Source organism: Barbatula barbatula, assembly GCF_947034865.1.
Source record: "Barbatula barbatula genome assembly, chromosome: 18".
NCBI lineage: Eukaryota > Metazoa > Chordata > Actinopteri > Cypriniformes > Nemacheilidae > Barbatula > Barbatula barbatula.
Window position 1 is genome coordinate 10,241,494 of NC_136781.1, and position 26,798 is coordinate 10,268,291.

Consider the following 26,798-nt stretch of genomic DNA (forward strand, 5'->3'; position numbering starts at 1 on the left):
TGTTTCATGTTGTTCATTTTCTCACTTTAGCGCACTTGAGCTCTAATCCTCCTTACATCAAAAATTAAAGTCTGCTACAGTACATACAGGATTGAAATTGTGCAAAAGAATTGTGCATACAAATAACACTGACACAGAATACAAATATTTGTTTAAAGTACAGATAAATACATATTATATATATTATGTAAAATACAACTTTAAAACTTTACAACACGGCTTATATACTACCAGCGCTGTTATTAAGCGCTACTTGTAACGTTAAGCGTCTGCCAAAAAAATAATGTAATTGTAATATTTTTAACGTGACCAATAGGACGGTTTAACGTTATTTGTTGGCTTTATAATGTACCTAATATAATCACACGAAAAATATTAAATATTGAAAACATTTTCTGCTAAAATATTCCATTAACATCTGTAGCTGCTAAACTCTAGATAATGCGTTACATATCGGTTGACCCGAAGACAAGATGGACTGAACCATTTCATCTAATGGGGGGGTTACGCTAGTAAATGTTATCGCCATGAGGTAATTGAGTTCTAAAATCGTCACCCAAGACGATATTCGACCTGGGTCAATATCAGCACAAAATATCACAATTGAAAATGCACGCTATTATAAATTAATCGGAAGCTGTCATGATTTGGGCATCAGAAGTGAATGGTACAGTCAATGGTGTAGTTCCCTTCGCTGTTGCTTTGCTCCGCTCTGCGTGCGGTGCGGGTGGCAGTTTCCTGTGGAAGGTTTGATGCAGGAGAGAACCATGGCGGCCACTGAGATAGCTCGACAAGCGGTAAAACGATGTTTTATTCTCAACATGTGCAATCGTGTTACCAGACAAGAATGTCCATGTTGTGTTTGACATTTCAGCCGAGGTGATGTTGATTTCAGAACGATATGTATTGTAAATTTATTGGTGAACGCGATCGCCCATTATCACAAAACAGATCATTTATACAGTATTCAAAGCACCTGGTGTTGCGTTTGTGCCGGTGATAAGAAACGATAAAGCTTAGAAATGATGTTAGATGACACATTTATCTCCATTCATTGTTCTGGGGTGAAATGGCTTATGATGAGGGGCCAACAATAACGGACGAAAATGTCGGTTTGAATTCCGTTTCGAAAGGAAACATGACTGATGACTTTTAACTTGGGAAACAAACAGCTGCCTAAAGCAAGAAATGCGTCAACGCGCGTATTCCTAAATAATATCGTATCGTGAAAATGCGCGTAATTCGTGCGGATCTAATGCCGTTATATTTCATTGCATTGCCCTCCTTGATTCTGGGCGTTGTCTATCATTGAGTATTTTGTTCATGTCAGGAAAACAATATCAACTTTATGTTAATGTCTTCTGTAGATCATTCATACGTATCTTATTAGGTCGTCTCATTGCGCACCATGAGGCAGCACGGACGAGACCTCAGCTCAAAAGCTATTAGATGGCTTATCTGATAGTTGTCAACGTTGCAATCTAATCTTTACATAGTTTGAAAGTTAGTGTGGTCAGCCACGAAGACCCCCACCCCTGGTCTTTTTACAGTTGTCTTGGTTTGGAATGTTGCACATGTGGGGCAGAATGAGTTTGTTCAGACTGAACAAGTTTGTTTAGTCAGTAAGATACTTCTAGTCCTGGCTTCTTTTGGTTTGTATCTAAAGATTATTTACAAAACTCTATTCATTCGATAATGGCCTGGAACTGGTCATCTGCTGCCTTTATTGGTTTATAAAGAAAATATTTATTTCATTAACTGAAATGCAATCTATTTTAGGCAATTTACTTTTATTTATATATCAAGTGCATTGGTAAAACCTTATTATTTCCAGGAGCATGATTTTAGGTCACATTTGCACACACTCACTCCGTCAAAGGATATGCTGTTAATGTGAGCAGACGGCCTTTCCTGCCTGAAAGAGGAAATGCTAAAAGCATAATATGGCCCAAATTCATCATTTGTGTCATAATGTTTGCAACCACTGTGTTTCACTGCAAAATGTATTTAATGGCAGCATTTGACGTCGATCACAAAAAGTTTACGTGTCTGTTTGCTTGGATGTGGTTTTAACAGTCGAGATCAGACAGGAAAGAGGAAGTGCACAGCAAAGAACCTTTGAGATTTGAAAGACAGCATTTCTGTGCGTGCCATACATTTATCGAGATGTTTTGTGTCGTCAGATCTGTGGACACTTGCAACAACAAATATACTCTCATTTGCTAAAGCAATAAACAGTAAGATTGTTTTACATTTATGTGGTTTCGTTTCATGTTTTATTAGGGAGAGGGTGCACGTGCCGTCCCACTCTCTGGTCATGTTGGCTTCGACAGCATGCCAGACCAGCTGGTCAACAAATCCGTCAACCATGGGTTCTGCTTCAATATCCTCTGTGTTGGTGAGTTTGTCATGCGGGAACTCCCATTCTCCTTGGGGCAAAACTATCCATTTGTCACACCCCTTCAATGTGAATGCATACTGATTCTCTTCTGTGACCCACTTACTAAATACTGGTGAACTGATGGGGTTCAGATGGGGGAACTTATGGTATGATTTCATTCACACCCTGGTTTCAAGTGTTATCCTTCAAATATTTAGTAAAAGTAAATTAAACCTCTTTTAAATTGTTGTTTGTCGTATTACTAGTGAATTTTTATTAAAAATGATAATGGTACAAGGTTATTTGTTCATAAACATACATTATGAATCTAAATATACAATTCTCTTTTATGTGGAGGGCCTTTGAAGAATTGCTCCCAAATGCAAAGTGTTCCAATCCCTATTCCCCTTTCTAACACAAAGTAATATAATATAGAACACACCACAATATGACGCAACCGTTCTTATTCAAATGATGTTGTTGACAATATAATCTGCAATACTCTTTCTGTAAATATAGTCTATGGACGTCAATAGCAAATAATGCATGTCAGATTCATGATGCTGTTCATAAGTTAATCGAACACTTGCCAAAAACATAATTCAAGTTATATTCTTGTGCCTACGATAAGTCTTTTTTAAATTTATGAACAATTTAAACTCTTCAAAGGGGACTTAAAGGGATAATTCGCCCCAAAATAAAAATTCTGTCATCTTTACTCCCCCTCAAGTGATTCCAAAGCTGTATGTACTGTTGAACACAGAAGTTACTAAACAGTTCTGTGGCACCAATAACTACCATAGTAGTTTTTTCCCATATCTCTTTGGTTAGAAAACATTCTTCCAAATGTGCATCTTTGTGTTCAGCAGAACAACAAAATTTACACAGGTTTCGATTACAACTTGAGGGTAAGTAAATGATGACAGAATTTTATTTTTTTGGGAACTATGCCTTTAATATGTTCAAACACTTTGTTTAGTAAGTGCGTTGTCATTGCATGCTATGTGTTTTCTGAAGACAGAAGATTCTTGATTAACTTCAATAAGCTTTGATAAACCGGACTATTTGGACAACATTACCGGCGTGTGGTGCCTGTGTTGTCTTCAATTCAGTCTTAGGAGTTTCACAGCTAGCTGAGCTTCTATTCTCCAGCGGCATGATTTGATCTGGGAAGGAAATTGCTTTATATTTAGGTGTCAGAAGAGGCTCTTTGCTCAGGCCTGCAGTGAACAGGGGCTTGTGGGAATGTATTCTGCAGGCTGATTTGCCATGAAAAAAGGGCAAATGTGAGCCATCCATATAATTAACATTCTGGTGGTGTTGCATGATGTCCATTTCTACTGCGCTTGTGGCTGTCAGGAGAGCAAGAATAGGACCTTGAGGTCGAGTGAGAGAGGATTTGCTGAATGGCTTAGTTCTTTACACACTTATTCTGGAGGGTACCATCTGCAACAAATTCATCAGTTTAAACACTTAAATTAATCTTGAGGTGTGTTTTAATGCTAGATTGCTTCCGATTTCAGAATGATATGCACATACTATAAGAAAACTATTTGTAGGTTAACAAAATTGACACTCTTAATACACTGCATGACCAACTTGACAACGCATTATTGACTTGTCAGTGATGACCATTTGGGCTTGGACTATCTGAGTTTACCGTTATGTGTTTATCACAGGGGAGACGGGTTTGGGAAAGTCCACCCTCATGGACACCCTGTTCAATACCAAGTTTGAGGGTGAGCCTACGCAGCACAACCAGCCCGGGGTGCAGCTCAAGTCCAACACTTATGAACTGCAGGAGAGCAATGTTCGCCTTAAGCTGACTGTGGTCAACACTGTAGGCTTTGGAGATCAGATCAACAAAGAGGACAGGTGAGATCTGCTAATGATCAAATGTGATCAAGCAAACCTACTGAAATCGATACTCTGATACATAACCTACACTTTGATTATAAGCTTCCTATGGTACATAATACACTTGTAAGTGACCTTACTAAACTGTTCATCTGTTTATCTTCCATTAGGACAATTTGATTCTGGTTTCCATTGTTATTTTTTTGGCAAATTATTTCTTTAGCTTCAACAAGCTTGGAAATTTAATTTATTTCAGGATGTGATTTCTCCCTTTTCAACTAGTGACAGATTACACTTGAGCTGCTATGAAAACCTAATGATCTGTGTTATTCCAGCATGACTTCAGAATGTTCCAGACAGTGTCTGGTGTGCTTCAGTGGAAGCAGGAACATCTAACCTTGTGTGCAAAACAATTAACATTTAACAGTGCAGGAACTTTAAAAAGTATTATTTTACAACATGACTTAAAGGCGGAATAGGTGATTTGGGAAGATGCTAACTTTAGCCTGCTATCACAGAAATCTGAACGACTCCTTTAACTTCCATTTTATGTTAGCATCATAATCCTCAAATGTCATTTTTCTGAATACAGATTTAAGTGCTTTCATTTGTCTTGAACAACCCTGCTATTTATAGATGCCTTAACCCTTTTCCCTTACAGCAAAGAGTTTTAGTTTATTGTTTTGTAAAGAGCTTGAAACTTTGCATATCTACACTAAACCTGTTATACTGTTATTTTTGTTGCCTATGTTGTTATAATTGCTTCCAATGTTTCCTCATCTGTAAGTCGCTTTGGATAAAAGCGTCTGCTAAATGTAAATGTAAACCTATTCAGACAAGTGATATTGGCCCTCTCTCTGTACATCTTTTTTTTGTGGCAGTAACTCAAACTGTCAGTTTGCAATTTTGTACCATACCTGCGTTCACAACTATCTTTAGACCTGGAATCTTAATCTTATAAAAATCTTTGCTCCACATTAAAAGGTTGCCATTAGTTCCCTGTCTTTAAAGCCATTGTAATAGAATCCCAGTCCCAATGGTAATAAAAGCTAAACTAAAATCAATAAATTCAATTCTGGCATAAGCATCAAGATGTGTAGTGACTATCAACAGTATCTACATTTACATTCATGGATTTGGCAAATGCTTTTATCCACAGTGACTTACATTGCATTATACTTTACATCATTTTCTGCAGTTACAAGTCTATCGTGGAGTTCATTGATGCTCAGTTTGAAGCGTACCTTCAGGAGGAGCTGAAGATTAAACGCACCCTACACAGTTATCATGATACACGGATCCACGCTTGTCTGTATTTCATCGCCCCCACCGGACATTCGCTAAAGTCCCTTGACCTAGTTACTATGAAGAAACTGGACAGTAAGGTCAGTGACTGTTTGATCACACTTGTCTATTTGATCACACTTGTCTATTTATGAAATATAAAAAAAACCTATGAATTGGTCTAAATTATTTTTCTTAAGCAATGTAGGATTGACCGTCTTGTTTCTCTGTACAAAGCAGTTCATGTTTAAATTACATCAAGCACTCGACTGATGGCTGTGGTGTGTTTAATGTCAAAGGAGCTGTGTAGATGAAGGTCAAGTGTGTCATATTTATCTCTTTGTGTCTCTGTGCACAGAGTCCCTGAACAATAAGAAGCTACAATAGCCTACAGTAGTCCTGCATATTCACACTGTGCCCAAACCTTTATTTAGTGTTGTGTGTTTTATGCTAACAGTTCGTCAGTAGTAAATGACAGGAAAAGCTTAAAGAGAGTGGTCTGGCTCCTGAGAGTATTACTAGAGGGTGGTGTGGGTGGCGGGAGTGTAAAAATATGAGTGGGATGGATGGGAGCACTCCATTTGGTATGTATGTTGTGTAAGAGAGGGATAGAGAAAAGATACCACTCACCCGGCATATTTACAATTAAAACCCATTGAGAGCTGGGATTAAATATATTTATTTGATTTGCCTGTATTTTTAGTCCCAAAGGTTTAGTCTTGCATAGGTTTCTGTGGAGTTCAAGCTAATAGCATCGGCGTTGCATAATTAAAAGTTTTTTTATGTCTACGGCAACGTCGGCATAAAAAAAGCAAGTTTATGTAATCTGTTTGCCATTTATTTCAGTCATGCAAAAATAGGAGGGGTGAATCTCAGTGTGTGTAATATATATATATATATATATCTTCAGTCAGACAGATGTTTCTGAAGTTGCTTTGCATGGAGATTTAACAATTTACTGCCTGACAGAGAAGATCGGGCTCTCTGAAGGGTCTGGTCATTGTTGTCCTTGTGGTTTTAAATCTTTGTGTATGTGGATGACATGATGTGATAAAATATTGCTTAATGCCTTAAGGTGTTTTTCATGCTTTGAATATGTGAAATGATTGTTTTTCGGACATATGATCTCAGGCTAAAGGGCATCTGTTTTTATTTAATAAAGGCAAATACAAAATAATGCACTGCACAATATAGCCAAAAGGTTTTCAATTGGCCACATTTACATTCTCTTTTGGTCAAATGACTTATTAATGGTTCAGGTCAGTGTTCACTGTGCTACATAGTGCCCTAACAAGTGAGCAAAGAAGAATTAAGTCATGTGTTCGCAAATGTAGTCTCGCTTCTCTTACCTACAGGTGAACATCATTCCCATCGTTGCCAAATCAGATGCCATCTCAAAGAGTGAACTTGCCAAATTCAAAATCAAAATCACGAGTGAGCTTGTGAGCAATGGTGTCCAGATCTACCAGTTCCCCACTGACGATGAGACTGTGGCCGAGATCAACTCAACCATGAACGTAAGGAACTTCTTTTACATGCATGATGCTTTCAGTAAAATTCCCTTCCAGATGGAATCAATCACAAATAATCTGCTTTGGTATGAGGCAACACTTAAGAAGTTTTCTTTTCACATCCTGAGCAGTTTTAAGTGATGGCGTCCATCTGCTGGCCAGCTTTCCCACTTGTGTTTGCTTACAGGAAATGACACAACAATAAGAGACACACATCATTATACTCTCACAAGAGACAGAGGATTGTTAGTTTAAGAAAGGAAAACATGAAACGAACAGCTGCTTGTTTGGCAACATAACATTGAATAAATGAACAAATGAACTGTTTCACCAAGCAGGGCATTTCCATTGCTGGTTAATATTTGGGTCTCAGGACACATTCCATTCACCTCTTTGCTCTGTTATGCCCTCATACATTTTGTTTTGAAGGCCCTTCCTTACTTAGATATTATCTTTACAAGCTAATGGCTTTATGATGCCTCTGCCATTTTAAAGCACATTGGCACTACGAGAAAGAGCAGCTACCCGGAACCGTTCTGTATTTGTAAAAACAATTCCTTTAATTATTATGTGGATTGTAAAGTAGAAATAAGATGTTCTTTCATTTCATGTCAAATAAAGCATTATATACTACAAGATTATTCTTGTAAATGCATAAATGTGAGCTTACAAGCATTTATGATAAATGGAATTCAATGTTGTGTCATCATTTGTGTTACCGTAAGAGAGTTTTTTCTGCTAATTTATTTGCATGTGGTTTTTTGTATGTCGGCTCTGCAGGGTCATTTGCCATTTGCAGTGGTGGGAAGTACTGAGGAAGTGAAGATTGGGAACAAGATGGTGCGAGCACGCCAGTACCCCTGGGGAACAGTGCAGGGTAAGTGCTGGTCACGTCTTCTAGAGGAAGTGACACTGAGCTCTTCCCTCTATTTGGCCGTGGCCTCTCTGTCCAGGACATCCAAACCCCATTCCGTCCCCTCCTGTCACACAACGCTGTGGGCAGATACACCCTTCCAATAAAGATTGAGAAAAAAAACAGTCATTTCTGATAATAAATCTCGGTCGACACTACTTCATAGGTGTGCCTTTGACTTAAAATAATGCTCATAGAATGTTTGTGAGCCAAGCAGAATGAAGCATTTAACCTGTATCACTGTCTTTCTTCAAAAAAAAAAATATTTTGGAGAAAGTTGGTAACTGAACAGTGCCGGCAACTATTCACTTCTATAGAGGTAATGCATTGACGTCCCTTTCCCACGTGAACACACCGGGACACGCTCGTTTGATTGGTAAAACATGCAGCAAAATGGCTGCTTTCAATAGGAGAAACAAAGAAACCGTGACTAAAACAGGCAAGAATTAGCTGAAATTAAAAGCAGTTGGACTCTACGGTGATCCTTACGACTTACAAAGGAAGCAGGTGTCCTTCCACACCGATATGTCGCGCAGAATTGCGTTTCCTGATATTGTAAGCAGCCATTTTGCTGGGAGTTTTGCCACTCAAGGGAGTGTGTTTTGGGGCGTTCACGTGGGAAAGTGACATCACGTGCATACCCTCTATTGTATGGCCACACAACCAATGCAAGTGAATTTGTGTCATTTTACCAACATTCTTTAAACATATTTGGTGTTCTGCGGCCGAAAGAAAGCCATACAGGTTGGAAATGACAAGAGTGTGATTAAATAATGACAGAAATGTCATATTTGGGTGAACTATCATTTTAATGTACATTTAATAAAATCTATAGTATTTCAATGACTTTATTGTTTTTTTCTATTTTAACATAATTTGAAGCATTTTATACACTATAAACGTGCACACAGAGGATTGATCTGAGGCATTACAGCAGCAGTGCCCTCCGGCTGTCTGTGACATCACTCTGAATCTCTGTCTCTCTCTCGGTCGGTGCATGAAGCCGCAGGGCAGCTTAATATAGTCTGCTGTAAGGCTGACCTGACTGAGAAAATGTATTTAAATCTAGGGTACACGTGTTTTCATACACCTCCAGCGCTGTGTTTACTTGTGTTGTGTGCAGACACTGTTTTACATCTCGAATAGCTTAAATGTCTGTAATTGATTGTAAATCAGTGTACTAAGTAAAATCATATTTTTTACACAAACAGGGCAGATCAGGAAGCATTTTTAGATAGATTGAGAACAGAAAGGGGTTTATATTATAAACATCATTTTGGCATTGGGTGCAGATGCAATTGTAAGTTGTGTGATTACTGTAAGCCTGGAATGTCTGAAGTGTGAAAATTGGTTTAGAAAGTTATAATAACAGCTTTTAAAGTGTGAGAAGGCTACATTACAGGTGGTCACATGCACAGTAATGTAGCAAACGACTGTTATTCTGAAGGTTTAGAAGGTTTAGAAAGCAAATAATAATATGCTTGCAAATAGGTATGAAAAGATGTAACGCGAATAGTGACTTGGAACAACCTTTTATGAGATGTCTTTTCTCTTTCTATTTTTAGAAGAGCCAATCAAATCTCCTCCCGATAAGCCTGTGGTCATATTCCATTGAAAATGGTGTGTTTTGTATTTTAGTGGAAAACGAGAATCACTGTGACTTTGTCAAGCTGAGAGAGATGTTGATCAGAGTGAACATGGAGGACCTGCGAGAGCAAACTCACACACGCCACTATGAGCTCTACCGCCGCTGCAAGCTGGAGGAGATGGGCTTCAAAGACACTGACCCCGACAGCAAACCCTTCAGGTGAGGAGGGTCACAATCACACAAACATTTGTCACAAATACAGAAGAAATGAAGAAAACGATTTGGATTGCAATAAGACACGCGCTCTAACCACATAACAGTATTAATTTGTATATTTTTAATCTGAAATGCAGTTTTCTCCAGTTGTTTCTCGTTCTTCGAAGTTATATTTTAAATCAAGTGTTTTTTTCATAAAGGGTTAAATGTCTCTAAATGATTATTTGCTTGGTGGGTTTAGCCTCCAGGAAACATATGAAGCCAAGAGGAACGAGTTCATGGGTGAGCTGCAGAAGAAAGAAGAAGAGATGAGGCAGATGTTCGTCCAGAGAGTCAAAGAGAAAGAAGCTGAGCTGAAAGAGGCAGAAAAGGAGGTTTGTTTGTGGTCACTTACAAAAACAAACATGACCAAAAAAGTATTACACACAGCTCACACGTCATAATTCGTAGGTTCGCAATAACGATGATTTACAGGTCTAAAACAATAATATATACAGACAAACAGTCATTTAAAGAGATTCAGACAAAGCTTACTACTGGGTTCGGCTGTTTTACGATAGATACAAAGTTTTGTTTTTGTTGTGATGTGTGGTTTTTATGATGTCATTTAAGTGGAACTAAATTTAGCTCGGTGTGCTGACTCTGTGGTGTTTACGTCACAGCTGCACGAAAAGTTTGACCGTCTCAAGAAGCTCCACCAAGATGAGAAGAAGAAACTGGAGGATAAGAAAAAAGGTCTGGATGATGAGTTGAACGGCTTCAAGCAGAAGAAGACCGCTGCAGAGCTCCTGCAGTCTCAGGCCCAGCAGGCAGGAGCCTCCACCACACTCAAGAGAGACAAAGAAAGGAAAAAGTAAGTATTGACATCTAAATGATCCCTAGACAACACAAACTTCCCTCTCTCTGACAAAGTTCATGTATGTGCATTTAACCAACCAATGTTTACATTTGATTTCAAGGGGTGCTTAATTTGAGGAACAATTCTACTAAACAAGTGTTGTCTAAGTGTTATACAAACATTCATGATTTATCAGTTCAAGCATATAGCTATTCATGTTTTTTCATCTTGTCAGTAATAATAATTTACAGTATGCACATATAGTATGGATAATAGTATGTTATGGGATAAAAAACCTTAACACCAGAGGTGTGTGGTGCCTTTATGTGAGGGGGCAAAAGTAACTGATCAGGATCAGCTTTTTACTAGTAACAGTACAATACTTTATTCATTAAAGGGTCATGTACATTAAAAATAGAATAGAGCTATTTTTCTGACATACAGAATTAATTTGACAAAATAAAAAACGTGGTTACATAGTGATTAGTTATGGTATATTACCCAGTGCATGACTTAATTCTCAGCTTTGATTTACTGTATATGGAAGAGATGATTTTGTTATAAGTGCAGAATCACAGCTTTCATTGTGCTGGTAATCACTCATGGTTGTGTATTCAAGCTGATTCACTCCTTCACCTGACTATTGAATGGGACAAAGATACTTGCACAAAGAAGGTTTACAGATTTATTATTTTGATATCAATCTATCCTAATTTGAATCATTTACCTGTCCCTCGAGTGTCATGTATGTGTTCACTGGCAGCAGTCCACTCCTTTAAACACCTTTATTCCCCTTCATCTCACACTAAAGGAAACTAAGGCAACACTGTTCGGTTTTGATTTCATAACATTTGTTTTATGTTTGTATTATGCTAAGTGCAAAAGACACCTTGGACAAAATCCTCAGTTGTGATGTCATGGCAAGTGACCTTAGCACAGTTTCTCTGTCGGCAATTCTCAGTCACATGCTACGTCCCAATCCGCATACTATCTGTCCTAAATAGTATTCGAAAGTTAAATTAGTATAGTTTGTTGAAAATAGTTTTCCAAAGATTCTCGGATGGTCAACTACTGTATTTCTAATTGAAATTGGAAGTGCAGCACGATGGACACAGAAGGTTACCCACAACACACGGCGAGAGGGTGGAGCTTCGTGACCCTCCACTGCGTTGATAAAATTAAACAGCCGATGCTTCACTGAATTAACAACTGTAAGAATACAGTAAACGTTACGTGAGAAATAATTAATGAATAAATGCTTAAATGCAAAGAAGAGCTGTATTTTGATGTTTGTGTCTGTTAATGATCACAGTGTCGTGTGGTCTAGACAACAACGGCCACTTCTGTTTTGCGTTAGTATGTCCCAGTGTGTGCATACGGTCTTGCTATGTGCTCAAATGTGTATACTTTTCCGTAACAAAAACAGTACATACTTTTAGTGCACACTAGTAGAACAATGCTGAAGTAAAGGCGATTGGTATTGATAAATGGGGACTATAAGGATTGAACCGGTTTCCTTTGCATTCACAGCCCAGATTTTAGCTTCTGCCACCTTTCCACAATCATGTGGGTGTTATCCATTCCTGCGTATACTTTAAAAAGACAGTCAGAGAAATCATACAGGGCAGGGCATGTACAATGTTCATTCTTTGGTGTTGCATGTGCAGTGACCCCAAATGTATTTTAAGCCACATTTAAAAATGTAGAAATAACAAATGTAACCCAATGACATGTCATGAATACATATTTAAGTGTGGCTCACTGATGCAGATACTTGTTTGGGGTTACTAAAGTGTTTGTACATGTTAGGTGTCTTGTGTGCATGTGTTATGTACATCTCATCCATGCTTTTTTCCAGTTAACCCTCCACCTGCTCCCAGTCCCGCATGAGACACCTTATGCTGGTAAGGCTTTCAAAGTATTTCTTAAAGGGATAGTTCACCCAAAAATTTAAATTGTATCGTCAGTTATTCATCCTCATGTTGTCTAAAATGTATATACGACTCTTTATTCTGTGGAACACAAATTAAGATATTTGAAGGAATGTGTCTGTGGTTCTGTATCCATACAATGGATGTCAATAGGGCCAGTGTTGTTTGGTTACACACATTCTTCAAAATATCATCTTTTGTGTTCTGCAGAAGAAATGATCTCATAATGGTTTGAATTGACAAGATGGTGAGTAAATGATGACAGAAGTTTTTTTGGGGGGCTGAACTATCCCTTATAAGGACAACCCTCATTTTCATTAAGGAACTTAATTGCAATGCATTTATGATGACAGCCACTCCGTCATCGCAATATTAAAACACCATTATTGCCATTACAGTTATTTTAAATTATAAGTAATCTTTTATCCTGTGTAAAGAATGTCTGTGTGGTAACAGCAGGGGATATTATGTCACCAGTGCTGGGGAAGAGTTTATTGCTCTCCCTGTGTGATATGCAGCCATCTGCCATCTGAATCCATTACAATCTGCTGTTGTTAGAACTGCACTGCTTCTCAACGATTTCAAACAAAAGAGCCTTTAAAGACTTGCTCTTTATAGGCGGTCACACTAGTCAAGGAGTTGGCCTTAAGACAATTCTGTTGCTTAGTGCACAATCCCTTGCCACAGACCTTTTTATAACAACTAAATATAAAACATATATGTTTTGGATATCCAGTTTCTTAATAAAGTTATCTTAATAAAGTCATTGTTAAACAATGACGTAATGACTGTTGCTCAAAGCCTTACCACATACGCCCTCTGCAGTCTTTTTTTATAGATTCATTTCGACACGTGCATGACTGACATTAGATCATTGTCTTTGTTAATGTGTGAATATAAGAGTGTGAGTGTAACCTGAGTGTGAGTAGGGAACAATAATCTTCCTTCTCTCTCATTTCCAGTTCAGGATTCCTGTAGAAAGTGCTCCCCCTGCCCGCTGTGAATGAGTGCTCCCCCCCTCTCAGTGCTCCTGAGCCATGCTGTTTTCCTCTCCCTTCTCCCCCTGCCTCCCCCATCTCCCCCCTCCCGATTTCCCGCATAACACAGCTGAGGAGGGATATTAACTGTGAATGGAGTCCTTCGTTTAGATCGTTTGATACGTTAACTTTTGTTTTTCCATCTTTGTTTAGCTGTTTTATGATGTCAATGCTGTTGCTTTGTTCTGCATGACTGAAGTAGGAGTTGCCTTTAACATGAGTGACTACTGTTGTGGGTTGGAAGTAGTAAGAAACCAGGCTAAAATGAGACTGCCCGACTGCCGTATTAATAGTACCAGAATTGTTAGAATAACAAGGGCTTGTTAAACAAGACAACATTTAAATGATAGTCGAAAATGAAAATTCTGTCATCATTTACCCACACTCATTTCAAACTTTCTTCCGCAGAACACAAAAGACGATATTTTGAAGTACTCCAAACACTGGTAGCACTGATTCACTTCTACTGCCTTCGCTGTTTCGGTTAAAAACATTGTTTATAATATCTGCTTTTGTGTTCTGCAGAAGAAATAAAGCCATACAGGTTTGAAATGACAAGAGGGTGAGAAAATGAGGACATAATTTTCATTTTTGGGTGAACTATGACTTTCAGATTGGTCATGCAGTGAATTAGTTTTAAGGCATCAAAACCGTTATTTTTACTGTCCATTGGAACCTGCGAGTGAAGCTTGAAGAAACCTAGAAGTAACAAACTGGTGTTTTGGTATTTTGTCGTTTTGTCTAATTTTTGTTCAATGCATGTCACATAGATACTGTCCAGTCTACTGCAGTCATACCTCAATGATTTTTATAAATCTGTCATTGCAATGCTTGGACAAGCTTCTTTTTGGCACACTTAATACAAATGTAAGCACTTTTTTATAGTACTTCATTAAATGGCTTTTGTTTTTCACAAAAATGACAATCCCAGTTTTTACTCTATTTCAAAGGGACCAATATTTGTATTAGTAATAAACTGCATCCTTTATAAAAACACTTAAAACTGTGAAAGAGTCGTTGTCTGTGACAGTTCTGCATTACATACTTGCATCACTTAAAAACAATACAAAATGTTCATTTGTGTACAAGGTAAAGCAGCATCATTTTGGGTGAAATGGACTGCGTTTCATTTGGAGAGTGCTTGTGCTTTAAAAATCAAATTGCCAAATGAATTCAGTAATTGTTGAGCGGCGTTTTATTGTAAATTGTCATTGCAACATCAATAATGTGGCTACATCTTAATGTATTTTTATCCTTAAGAGGTGTCTCTAGCCAAGTCCAGACAATCTGGACAGCTTCCCCAAACCAAATGTAGCCATACATCATCATAAAGAAGATCTTTAAATGAATAAAATATGAAATTGGGTTTAGCCAGCTTTATCAACTTTCTTTTTCAACCAACTGTATCTGTGTAAAAGCAGTGTTTATTTCATGCTGGTTGACATTGTTCTAAATGGTATGAGGATTGTGGTCTTTCAAATGAGGTGGTATTGAAGTTATGGGTTTTATCATTTGATTAACTCTGCTTCCCTCCAGTGTCTCTGCTCACTGCCGTGTGTGTATTTCCTTTCCTTTGCAGTATTCCCTGGCTCTGCACTGAGTAATATGGCTTTGATAAGGGACCGGGTCAAGACTTTGGTTAACTCTTACCCCAAGACTAAAAGGGGAGACCGTGGGAACACAGCCCTGGGCATTTCTCAGATCACTTCTTGTGTTTCGATTGTGGTCTCCTTCTGCAACTTTTACTAACATTTTATTTATTGTGTGATTTGCTTAGAGCTGCGCTTGTAAGCTGTGTATGTTTACTGAAGCGTTGTGTGACTAATATGCTGCAAGATGTTTGCCTTTTCAGGGATGTGGGGAAGGAATATATATACTAGAACCAAAAAATGTAAAGCAAATTGGAAATGACTTCTGTTTTAGAAGATTCACAGTGCATTTAAAGCAGTGCAGAGGAACGGCGTGTTCCTATCCACCCACATTCCAAATGCTTATGGCTGGCAAAAGAAAACTCAGAGTGTCCATTTCTTATTCACTGACATATATATATATATATATAGTTGATTTCCCACTGGCGCTGATGTGTTCAATGACTTCCTGATACTTTCTAATCAGCGTTTGTGTTTCCTTTCTCTCTCTAGCTTCTTTTAACTTTGTCTTGGCCACCTGTCTGAAGAGGGGATTGCAACAAGAGCTAAACGTCTACTCTTCTTCCTGTCTTTCTCAATCCGTCAGCCTTTTTTAAAAACATTTGTTTCATTTAAATTTTTTTCGTTTTTAAACTTTCATGCTGTGCGCCCTGTTGAACATGGCCTTATGTGAGATTAACATGGTATTCCTTGAAAGGGCATGATAAGCAGACCTTTATTAGTATTTTGACAAATGGAATTCGTTGGCGACACCAGAACATAAAGATCTGGTAGACATAATTGAACAAATATAGTTTTGTTTAGTTGTAGATGGATAAAGCTTCTTCTTTTACGTCCATAATATTGCCTTGCCGTTTCAGTTTGTTCGTATACATTTAGTTTTTTTATAAATACATGTGTTTGTGAATGAACTTGCATGTCCTCATGAACTAACACACTGTTAACTGTGAGGATCAAACGGAAACTAACTCATTTCTTTTGCAAGCACTAGACTCTGTTAAATATTTTATTTAGGATGTGAAACTAAGTTGGCTAGAGTAAGATTATCTTTATTAAGACATTTTGACATGCAGGCTGTGAAACATTGAGAAAATCCAAAGAAAATGGGCCTGTGTGATCCTGGTTGTTAAGGCAGCAAAATATGTTAAGTGAGAGATACATTTTGGCTGTAATTTTAACAAGAATCTTTATCTGAAAGCATTAGTTACATATAAGTTAAATCTAAAAGATTTCTATGTTTTGTAATTCCCTATACATTTTTCAGGATGCATTTCAATTCTACAAGGTCAGCAATATAGTTCTAATTTATTTAATTTAAAATGTAATCTCGGAGAGTGATCCTATTGAAATACCATGTAGGTCACATTCAGTGCCACGTTTTTATAAATGCTTTATTTTCTGTTCTGTTGCATGCCCTGAACATACTATTGTTTGTGAAATCATTTTAAAGGTTTTTTGCTTAGACATATTTACTCCTTAAATGCTTGTTTTTTGAACAATTTTATTATGTGTATTTATTTCAGGTACAATGTTTAGTCGCATTTAGATTCATACATGTCATTTCCCATTTTTCCAAATACTGCATTTTGATCTATACGTCAAGGGTTTACGTCATTTTTTAAGGTACAGAGTTTATGTGCAGTACATATAATTTTTAAGGACCTATTTTGCGTGTCAATGTAGAGACATTTTTCAATGATTGATGACGACATTGCCACGTGACTGTTTTCTGTGTGAAACATATTGACTGTCAAAACCCGCATACATTTTTCTAGTCACCTTCCATATTTTCCCCTCTATGTCAATTACCCTCACCCCTGTAATACCACAAATTTGTGAAATATTGAACAGCAGTAAAATTCCATGGTGTACATTTTCAATAAAACTACATTAAAACAATTGCTTGATATCATCCTTATTAATACTATTTGTAAATGTGCAAAATGGTAGAACAGGCTGTGCTCAAGAATGACACAAATACATAATAATTTGAATATTAAGACAATCTAATGGTTAGGCGTGACAGTAAGGAATTCATGCCCAGGCATCCGATCATCAGTTTTGAGACGCAGCCACAGCGCGTCCTGCATTTCCACTTGTGGCCGCTTGGACGCGCTGTGTCGCTCAGCTATCCGTGCTCCATCACTGGACTGAAGAGCGTGTCCTTCGTCCGCTGACAGTAACTAAGAAATAACCATCTAAATAGTTGTTTTATATTTAACTCGACAAATATGTCTACTACGACCGGCGGCGGAGAGTTTGGCAACCCTCTGCGGAAATTCAAGCTCGTTTTCTTGGGCGAACAGAGCGGTAAGTGTTCGGCTATATGAGACGTGGACAGAGAGAGATAGGCAGGCCAGGTGAAGAGATCATCCGTAGAGACAGATATTACAAAATAAAGACGTCGATCGAGAAAGAAACGCTTAACAATGGCTTAAATTGATGAAGGAAACTGTTGTCATGGACAAAAGAGAAGCATAAGTAATGTGCCATTGACCATTCCTGCGTTACCATATCTGTATTATACTGAGAACTTCTAACGTGAATTTACCACAATAAACTCCGTTACGTTAGAACCAATATACTGCGTGTTATATTTCGGTCTTTTATTATTCGTCTTTATGGATGTTGTTTGTAGACACCGGGGGAAGCCATTAAACGCTTGATTTGGCATGTTTGTGTTGTCTGGTTTTAGCAAGAACGGATATCTCGACTTACAATGCAATCTTTTTTCTACTCGATCACTAGTGTCACCTGTATAATGTGCAAGGAAGAGTTCGACATAACCGTAAATCAACAGCTTCTTGTGTATGAAACGACACTGATGGAGATGGTTGTTAGCGGTTAGCTGTTAGCATGTGTCTAGCTAACCGGCTATGTGACGATCGAGATCATGAGATCATAAACCACATCGGGGATGTTTCGATCACTGCCTCGTATTCCACGTCACACGCTTTCATCTCACAAAAGCTGAATTGGGCACACGAAGTTTGCGTTAACGAGACTATTCATTAAACATGTTTAAGGTATTGATGGTTCATGTTGCTCTGAAAGCAGGACGGCGACACCCATGTTGCCAACACGGCGATCAGAGTTCACACAGACACGCAGTAGAGAGCGTGATGCGAAATGCTTCTGAATCAAAATATTATAATAAAACATAACATTTTAGGTAAACGTCCCTTTAAAATACTGATTCTGTTTTTATTGTTCTGTCTCTCTATGTAGTGGGCAAAACATCACTTATCACCAGGTTTATGTATGACAGCTTCGACAACACCTATCAGGTAAACCCTGCTGTTACTCTTATGTCCATGTGGCGGTCCTTGGTGACGTCATTGTGTGAGATCTGCCCCATCTTGCCATGTTTCTTAATGTTACCCCCCCAAGTAATGTTTTTGCCAAGTTGTATTGAGAAATTATGAGGCCTGCAGTGATTTGGTTCCAGCTCCTGAAAATATATTTATTCAAACCCATCTCTTAAGAATAATAACCATCGTTCTTCTACAACTTTAGGTTAACTCTGGTATTCGTTGTAAAATGTGGTAGCACATTGACTTGCATTATATGGACACAAAACCATCGAGACATTTCAGGGATGGTTCACCCAAAAATGAACATTCTGTCTTCATATACTCACCCTCTTGTCATTTCAAACCTGTAAGACTTTTTTCTTCCAGAGAACACAAAATATATGTTGAATTATTTTGTTAACCGAATAGCGTCTGCACCGATTCACTTGTAATGTATGGACACATAATCAATGCAAGTGAATGGCTACCACTGTTGTTTGGCTACCACGGTTCTTCAAAATATCATCTTTCGGGTTCTGCAGAAGAAAGTCAGTCATACAGGTTTACAGGACAACCGAGTAAGTAAATGTTGATGGAATTTTCATTTTTTGAGGGGTGAACTGTCACACGAATTTCACAGAAGAGTCACATACGGAATTTGTATTGATTTGTTTTGGTTGAACTATCATTTGAATAGCCTGGTGTTCATTGTACACCATGTTAACTGACTGTTTTTCTCCATAGGCAACTATTGGTATAGACTTTCTGTCGAAAACCATGTACTTGGAAGACCGCACGGTAGGCCAGCCGAGCCCCATACAGTCTCTGTGTGTCCAAGCCTTGTAAACACATCTGTCTTAAGTCATTTTTGTCTAATTATCTTATTGACTGTCAATATTCACACTGGTGGAAGAAGAGATTTCAGGGTTTTGACACACATCGACCACCACCACTGACACGTACACCAATCATTCACCTTGACATCTCTAATATCACCTGTAAGGATATACACCGTCTCGATTAAATTCATGTCCGTCAAAGGATTTCACCGTCCATATCACAGATTCATCGCAGTTATAAGTTGCATAATTCCTAGCGCATGCTTGTAGCGTATCACTCTCGTGTCATTAGTTTGTCATTCATTTTAATTTCACCTTTTAAGTTTGGTTGTGTGTTTGTCCACCCTCACCCCACTCTCTTCCACGCCTGTTGTGCCGCATGGACGGTCATAGATTCGGCTACAGCTGTGGGATACTGCTGGGCAGGAACGCTTCCGTAGCCTCATACCCAGTTACATCAGAGACTCAGCAGCCGCAGTGGTGGTCTATGATATAGCAAGTAGGTAGCTAGTGCTCCTGCTTCACCACATGGTGGGGTAAAGTTGGGTACTGCTCCGGTAAATGCCACTCATGTTGCTTTATGAGGATGCTGGTTGATGTAAACATTCTTTATGCCTAGTAATGTTTGTGTAGCACAGATGGTGTAAGCATCTGCCAAATGCAGAAATCAAGTTAACCAGACGATATAAACAATTAGTTCTGTCTGATTTTAAAACCATATGATCATTTGTTATACAAATATGTGCCCAGCAACACTTCTAAATAATGAGTGCCATTTCCAAAGCATCTCACAGAAAGCGGTATCGTTCTGAAAGCAGAAACGGAGAAATGCCTTTTCGTGAAAATATTTTCTAACTACATCAAATGTTCCACGTCTTCAGAAGCTAAATTGGCTGCATGTGCATTTCTCCTTTTCCTTCATGTTGGTTGTCTTTTTCCTCTAACCCCGCTCCCTTGGCTTATCTTCTTCCTCATGACTTTATATCTTCATTCTTATCTGTTCTTCCCCTCTGCCTTCTTCCCTTGTTTGCACACATGGTTTGCTGGTACCATAGGTTCGGCTCCAACTGTGGGACACTGCAGGACAGGAACGCTTCCGCAGCCTCATTCCCAGCTACATCCGAGACTCCACTATTGCTGTGGTGGTCTATGACATCACCAGTGAGTCAGAGCCTCGCTCATTGGGTCAACAGTGCACAGTTTAGCTGCTGATAGGTCATGGTAGTCTCTTTTTGTATTGTTATTTGGGTACGAGTGTTATTTTGTTTTTATGTACAGTTTTTGAAAGGTAGATCAAACATTGTCTGTTGAAATGACCTGTGCTTTTACTTAACTTTCTTCTGTTTTTGTTGATCTTCATACTAACAGTCTGCTTGCATAATATTCTTCTAAGAGTTTGGCTTCGAAGCGAATCGTGTATGGGTTGTTCACTTCCAAAGTTTAATTGTGGAAATATTGTTTGTTTTTGATACAGTCTGCAGTCTATGAAATGAAGACAGGTTAGATTTTTTTTAAATGTCAATGCTGAAAATAATGTATTTTTTCTATTCTTCAGACCTTAACTCGTTCCAGCAAACATCAAAGTGGATAGATGATGTCAGAACAGAGCGAGGAAGTGATGTCATTATCATGCTGGTTGGCAACAAGACAGACTTGGCTGATAAAAGGTACAGTTATTGGAGATATGGAGTTGCAATAATATGACGTTTATACTCCAGGTTATTGTATTTGCAATTAAGGGATAGTTCACCTAGAAATGAAAATTTTGTTATCATTTACTTGTCCTTCCAATCTTCAATTTAAACATATGTTCTGCTGAACACAAATAAATATATTTGGAACAATGTTTATAACTGAGCAGTTCTGGGGTACTATTGACTACCACAGTAGGACACTATTATGGTTCCTCATGGTGGCCCGGAACTTTTTGGTTTCCCACATTCTTCAAAATATTATCTTTTGTGTTCAACAGAACAAAGAAATGTGTACATGTTTGGAACAACTTGAGGGTGTGTTAATGATTAGAGAATTTTCTTTTTTGGGTAAACTATCCCTTTATTTCAAAGCAACCTTCAATGCATTTAGGGAATATAGTTGATCAATTTGTGAAATGTAAATTTTCTGGGATGTAACCCCATGACTTTGGTTTTGCTAACACTATGTTCACGATCAGTAGCGTCACAGGAACAGTGGGCATTACATATAAACACACAACACAGCCTGATTGCCATCAATTACAAATCTTTTGTTCATCCCTCCGATTATGTTTTTAGTCGTTTTATTTATTGTTAGGTTATAAGTTTCATTTTTGCACAGTTATTTCTTCATCTGTTTGAGTATGTGTTGAATAATTTGTGCCATCATTACATTGGAGTTAAGTCTCGTTTTCTCATGTATTGCTTTTGTTTTTATTTACCATCACCGCTCTTTTTTTTCACATCCATTCTAATTTCAACCGTCCACACCTCCATTATGGACTATGGCAGACAAGTTTCACTAGAAGCAGCAGAGAAAAAAGCTAAAGAACTGGGTGTGATGTACATAGAGACCAGCGCCAAAGCTGGTTATAACGTCAAACAGGTGGGTCACACAATATGGTTTTAGTGTAAACGTTCAGTGGGGCCTCTGATATATAGTATACACAACTTAATGTCTGTGGACAGAATCTGTGGCGTGCTGTGAAATACCACAAAAAAACCTCACACAAAACACTTACAAAGTAAGTGAAAGCAACCTCTATGTTGCATGAATGATTTTTTTGTATGTGATAGAAGGTATATTCATGTTATGGCTAGCTAAAAGGTAAACATTCCAATTTTGCATGGTTTCTGCACGAGGATGCCCAAAAGGGAAATGGATGGTATAGAACGGGAAAAATGGGACATAAGTAGGCCGACATGAAATATGCTCTGACAGAACTTCCACTGAATTTTTCACAAAGATGTACGGTACAGATTATAGAAACCCTTATAAAAATATCTTGTACTCTTAAAGGGACAGTTAACCCAAAAATAAAAATTCTATCATGATTTACTCACTCACCAGCCTACCAAACCTGTATAAATCATAATCAACCAACAAAGTAGGAAAAATAATTGTATATTTGTTCAGTTGAACACAAAAGAAGACGTTTTGAGGAATTTAGGAAAGCAAAGTTCTGGTGCACCTTTGACTACCATTTTGATTTTTTCAACTATGATACTCAATGATGCCCCAGAAATGTCAGTTACTAACATTCTTCCATCTTTCTTTGTGTTCAAATTTATACAGGTTTATAAGGTAATAATTTCACGTATCTTTACCATATCATAATCCATTCTGCAAGTTTTCCCCTGACATCAGTACCGAAATCATGGGATTTTTTGCGGTTATTTGGTGTGTCTGCGGATTTCCACAGATGAGTTCCATCGACATTAAGTTGGATTAAGATGCCAATAACATTGATATATCATTACTCCTCTATTAGGGTGTCACTTTATTGTGGATTGTCCTCGAGTAACAATTGTTTTCTGTGTGACTGAACCGCACTGCAGTGATCTCTTATCAACTTTACGATTACAGCCGTTTCTCAACAGAGAAGTTTTGTCTATCCTTTCTATGACGGGGTCGTGTCACAACACTAATTTCTCTTTCTCACATTACTAATGGGAACTTCAGTCCGTCTTTCTCTCTTTCTTCCTGATGCATTTCTTTTGTCTGTCTGTATTTCTGTCCTTGTCCCCCTCCCTGCTGCGGTCGAGCAGACAGATCACCACAGAGGAGGGAGAGCAGAGGGCTAAGGAGCTGAATGTCATGTTCATTGAAACCAGCGCAAAGACTGGCTACAATGTCAAACAGGTAGACTCATTGAGAAAGATGAGGATGGCCCAGACCCACCTTCTCCCCACAACTGTATCTTTCACTTCTTTTGGTTTCTGTCTTTCTTTGCATCGCCTGTCATTAGCCGTTCTGCCCCGCCTCATATTCACAGGTGTTGCTTGGGTCCTGTGCTGTAGACTGCTGTTGTGTTTTTCCATCCCTGCTTGAAGTTCTTTTCATACACTGTGGCATTGACCTCCTCTGCACGTCGGCCAAATATTGCTGAATTCGTGTGCTGCGTAGTGCCGCTTGCAATTCTGACTGTATGTGCCATATAGTCCGGTTTATTGTCTTTCGGAATACAACCTTATTTTGTACCCACAGGGGTATAAAAGGGTTTAGTTCTGTAAGTGAAATTAAAATAATTTCATTATTAACTCACTCTGAACTTGTATGACTTTCTTTCTTGTTTTGAAGAACGTTGGTAACCAAACAAAAAGGGCCTTTATTGACACAAAACAATTGAGACATTTCTCATAATATATATTTTTTCTGTTCTACTGAAGAAAGTCAAACTAGTTTTGAACGACATGAACGTTGAATATGAAACCTGAGAGGGTTGTTTTAGGGAACTGTCCCTTTAACGCATTAGTAATATAACTTAATCCATTTTCTAATGTTATTAAATTACCTTTTCATTGTTTTCTTGTTAAAGCTGTTTCGTCGTGTTGCTGCTGCTTTGCCTGGAATGGATAGTACACCAGAGAAGAGCAAAGAGGACAGTATCCTTTTCACACAGCTTGTAGTAAAACTTTTGTCAACATTTGTACAGGGTTGTGTTTTAATCAGCCATTGCAACAAGTTTTCAGTGACAAAAAGGACTTAAAATATTTTGTTATATGCCTGAATTCTTTTCACACCAGCCTTATTATATGATATCAAATGAAATTGCGTCGTATTACAAATTAAATATGTACAGTATATACATTTTTATTTTATTTTGATGTACAATTTACTCTCCACAAAATGATTTTCACAAACTAATCCTTAATCTAAATTTTCAGTGATCGACATCAAACTGGAGAAGCCTCCAGAGCTACCTGTAACCGAGAGCAGCTGCTCGTGCTAGTGACCACTCTTAATCCTTACCAGACCCTGCGTCCCCTCACAAACACACATACACACACACATACACAGCTTGCCTCTCAGTGGTCACTCACGCCTCCCATGGCCCTACGTCATTTGTGGAGAACCTTTTGTTTCTCTTTGACTCAGTGACTTTTCAGAGTAACCTTGTGGATGTCCTATTACTCTGTATTAAAACGGATTCTGAATATACGTATATTAATGGAAAAAAGTAAAATAGTGCTAAATGCTAAAACCATGTCTGCATGGCATAATATGAGATTGCAGACTGACATAGCTCACATGCTCTTGAGTTTGTGCACTTATTTTAACATCAGTGCTGTCATAGTTGTTGTGAAGTTACAGAGAATTCACCAGTCTGTAGAGAGCAGGGGCTGACCATTTTAAGCATTGATTTTCTTTTTATTCACTGGAGGAGGAACTTGGCATCATTGTTTGGAGAGGCTGTAAATGTCTGTTACTGATAAGTTTTTTACATGAACATTTCACACTATTTTGTTGATCATCGTTTTTTTTCTTTGTGTGGGCGGATGTTATTTAAAATGAATCTTTTGAAAGGATCTCTTTCATCTTGGAATTATTGTGAAATGTCGTCATTGACGGAATAATCTGTATAACTGGATGTTTTCATGTTAAATATGGTTTCGGGGACCAGTTTTAATTTAAGGGTCTTTTGTTTCAGGCCAAAAACATTAGACGCAGTTTGTTCTCAAACGTCATTCTGGACAGGCTCATTTTATACTAGAATGGAATGAAAACGAAAACTAACATTCTTTAAAAAAAGGGAAATTTCTAAACTTATTTAATTTCAGTTCAACGAAACCTAAGATATTTAACAAGTTATCCACAACTAGTTACGAAACCTAACGTTAATTGTATAAATTTATGTGCTAACCAAACTGTACGCATCACTGGGATATTGAAAGCATCAGATATTCACACTAAGGGATGAACTCAACTGAAGTCTCCCTGCTCATCCATTCATCTTCTGCGTCATTTTTGCTGTGCAAGTGGTCGGAACAGCATGCGGTTTAGAGATGGTTGAACACAAAATGCCTTGCTTGTTTTGTTCTGTCCTAGTGCACCAAAGCAGGCCATAGTGCTGTGGTCTGCTAGCCTATTAACACTGCGTAGAATCAATGAGGTTTTGTTTAACAGGATATTTCGACCTTTTCCTTAAATGCGCCTATCGCTTAGCGTAGAGACACGTCTTGGTATTGCTTGTAATGAGACTGTTGGTTTCATGTGTTTATTTATTATCTGACTAGCTGGTGAAACAATGTGTTGTATGCTTGACGGGAATGGCAGTTAATGTGTGGGAACCAAGTGATCGATGTATAATTTGCATTGCTGCCTTGCTACTTTATCACGAAAACCTAGTCGCGTCACTATGTTGCCACTACGGTCACATTAATAGAGACTCTCACCCTCCTGTCTGTAATGTTGGGTTTCAAGAATTTACCTTGAATTGGCTTTTATTTGGTGGAGAGGTATCACTCAACTCACTTATATCACCCTCTCCCCTTTTTTATTCAATAAAGAACAGATTAATCACTAAGACAAAAAAAAGACATCAAGTGTGTTTTAAACATTGAATCTTACACATCAAGTTATATTAATAGTTAAACAAGAGTAAAATGACTCATGAACAGCTCTATCACTTATCACTGACTGAATACTCAGCTGTGTGCTATTCTGAAGTGTGTTGGTCTGTTTGAACTACGCTGTCTACTAGTTTAGCAACGTTTGTGTGAACAAAGTACTATTATTATATGCTGTAAAAAGTGGAAGGTTGAAGAGACACCAAAATGTATCACATGAATAAAAAACTTCACCAAATGTGTAGCTTGACTGGGTTCTCAAGTTATGCACCACCACACAAAAGTTAAGGATGACTTATTCTGCATTTATTTTCTATGTTTATTTTAAATATTGAAACGGTAAAATCGTCAGATCTTTGGCATAACACAAATGTAAATATAGGAATTTTGTAACCCGGAAGTATTTCAATTTATGCACTACCGCACATAAATTATTGTAAGCTTATTTTTCCACATTTTAATGGAGCTATGGCATACTCAAATGTATCTATGGGAATATTGTAAAAATCCTGAATTGACCAAAATTCTTATTCTATCATCTTCATTATAAGTTACCCCTTTTGCCAAAATCTACTGTTGTGATTCAATCTTTTAGCTTGTTGAGGTCCCAACAATATTGAGGAAGTTTATATGTATTCTTATATATTCTTATATATATATATTTATACCAACATCAGCTTTATCTTCTATAAATTGGTCCAAGGTTTGTTGGCACAATGTAGTCGTATCTATAAATTACTAAAGGAATAGTTCACCCACAATTCCTTAATTATTTGCTTACGCCTATTACAAATATATATGACATTCTTCTCCAGAAGAGAACGTATTTTATTTATTTATTTTGGGGCTCTTGCTTTTTCACAACACAAATTTTGAAGAACGTTGTTAACCAAACGACATTGGGAGCCCATTGACTT

General features: G+C 37.9%; 2 protein-coding genes across 8 annotated transcripts; both read left to right on the forward strand.

Moving 5' to 3' along the window:
- The first annotated feature begins 464 nt into the window (after positions 1–464).
- On the forward strand, positions 465–17,096 carry septin6 (septin 6). 4 transcript variants are annotated; one of them, XM_079479983.1, is made up of 11 exons: positions 657–797; positions 2,284–2,398; positions 4,060–4,255; positions 5,436–5,622; positions 6,877–7,038; positions 7,813–7,909; positions 9,584–9,752; positions 9,991–10,123; positions 10,412–10,602; positions 12,446–12,491; positions 13,481–17,096. In XM_079479983.1, the coding sequence occupies exons 1-10, from the start codon at positions 753–755 to the stop codon at positions 12,447–12,449; spliced, it is 1,299 nt and encodes a 432-aa protein (XP_079336109.1). In that variant the 5' UTR covers positions 657–752; the 3' UTR covers positions 12,450–12,491; positions 13,481–17,096. The 4 variants fall into 4 exon arrangements, with proteins under 4 accessions (XP_079336108.1, XP_079336109.1, XP_079336107.1 ...); XM_079479982.1 differs by lacking the exon at positions 12,446–12,491 and having other exon boundaries at positions 465–797; positions 15,697–17,096; XM_079479981.1 differs by lacking the exon at positions 12,446–12,491 and having other exon boundaries at positions 13,481–14,563.
- Positions 17,097–17,225: 129 nt separating this feature from the next.
- rab41 (RAB41, member RAS oncogene family) lies at positions 17,226–26,197 on the forward strand. 4 transcript variants are annotated; one of them, XM_079480552.1, is made up of 8 exons: positions 17,226–17,514; positions 18,433–18,491; positions 19,242–19,295; positions 19,730–19,835; positions 20,892–21,003; positions 21,823–21,916; positions 23,850–23,916; positions 24,199–26,197. In XM_079480552.1, the coding sequence occupies exons 1-8, from the start codon at positions 17,436–17,438 to the stop codon at positions 24,261–24,263; spliced, it is 636 nt and encodes a 211-aa protein (XP_079336678.1). In that variant the 5' UTR covers positions 17,226–17,435; the 3' UTR covers positions 24,264–26,197. The 4 variants fall into 4 exon arrangements, with proteins under 4 accessions (XP_079336678.1, XP_079336679.1, XP_079336680.1 ...); XM_079480553.1 differs by lacking the exon at positions 19,730–19,835 and adding an exon at positions 20,392–20,497 and having other exon boundaries at positions 24,199–26,123; XM_079480554.1 differs by lacking the exon at positions 17,226–17,514 and adding an exon at positions 17,529–17,685 and having other exon boundaries at positions 24,199–26,123.
- Positions 26,198–26,798: the final 601 nt, after the last annotated feature.

Coding starts and splice junctions, on each gene's coding strand:
- septin6 (XM_079479981.1), top strand. CDS start 753: ATGCAGGAGAGAACCATGGCGGCCACTGAGATAGCTCGACAAGCG. Junction 2,399..4,059: donor CTTCAATATCCTCTGTGTTG/GTGAGTTTGTCA, acceptor TGTTTATCACAG/GGGAGACGGGTTTGGGAAAG. Junction 7,910..9,583: donor CCCCTGGGGAACAGTGCAGG/GTAAGTGCTGGT, acceptor TTTGTATTTTAG/TGGAAAACGAGAATCACTGT.
- rab41 (XM_079480552.1), top strand. CDS start 17,436: ATGTCTACTACGACCGGCGGCGGAGAGTTTGGCAACCCTCTGCGGAAA. Junction 17,515..18,432: donor TTTCTTGGGCGAACAGAGCG/GTAAGTGTTCGG, acceptor CTCTCTATGTAG/TGGGCAAAACATCACTTATC. Junction 19,296..19,729: donor TGTACTTGGAAGACCGCACG/GTAGGCCAGCCG, acceptor GGACGGTCATAG/ATTCGGCTACAGCTGTGGGA.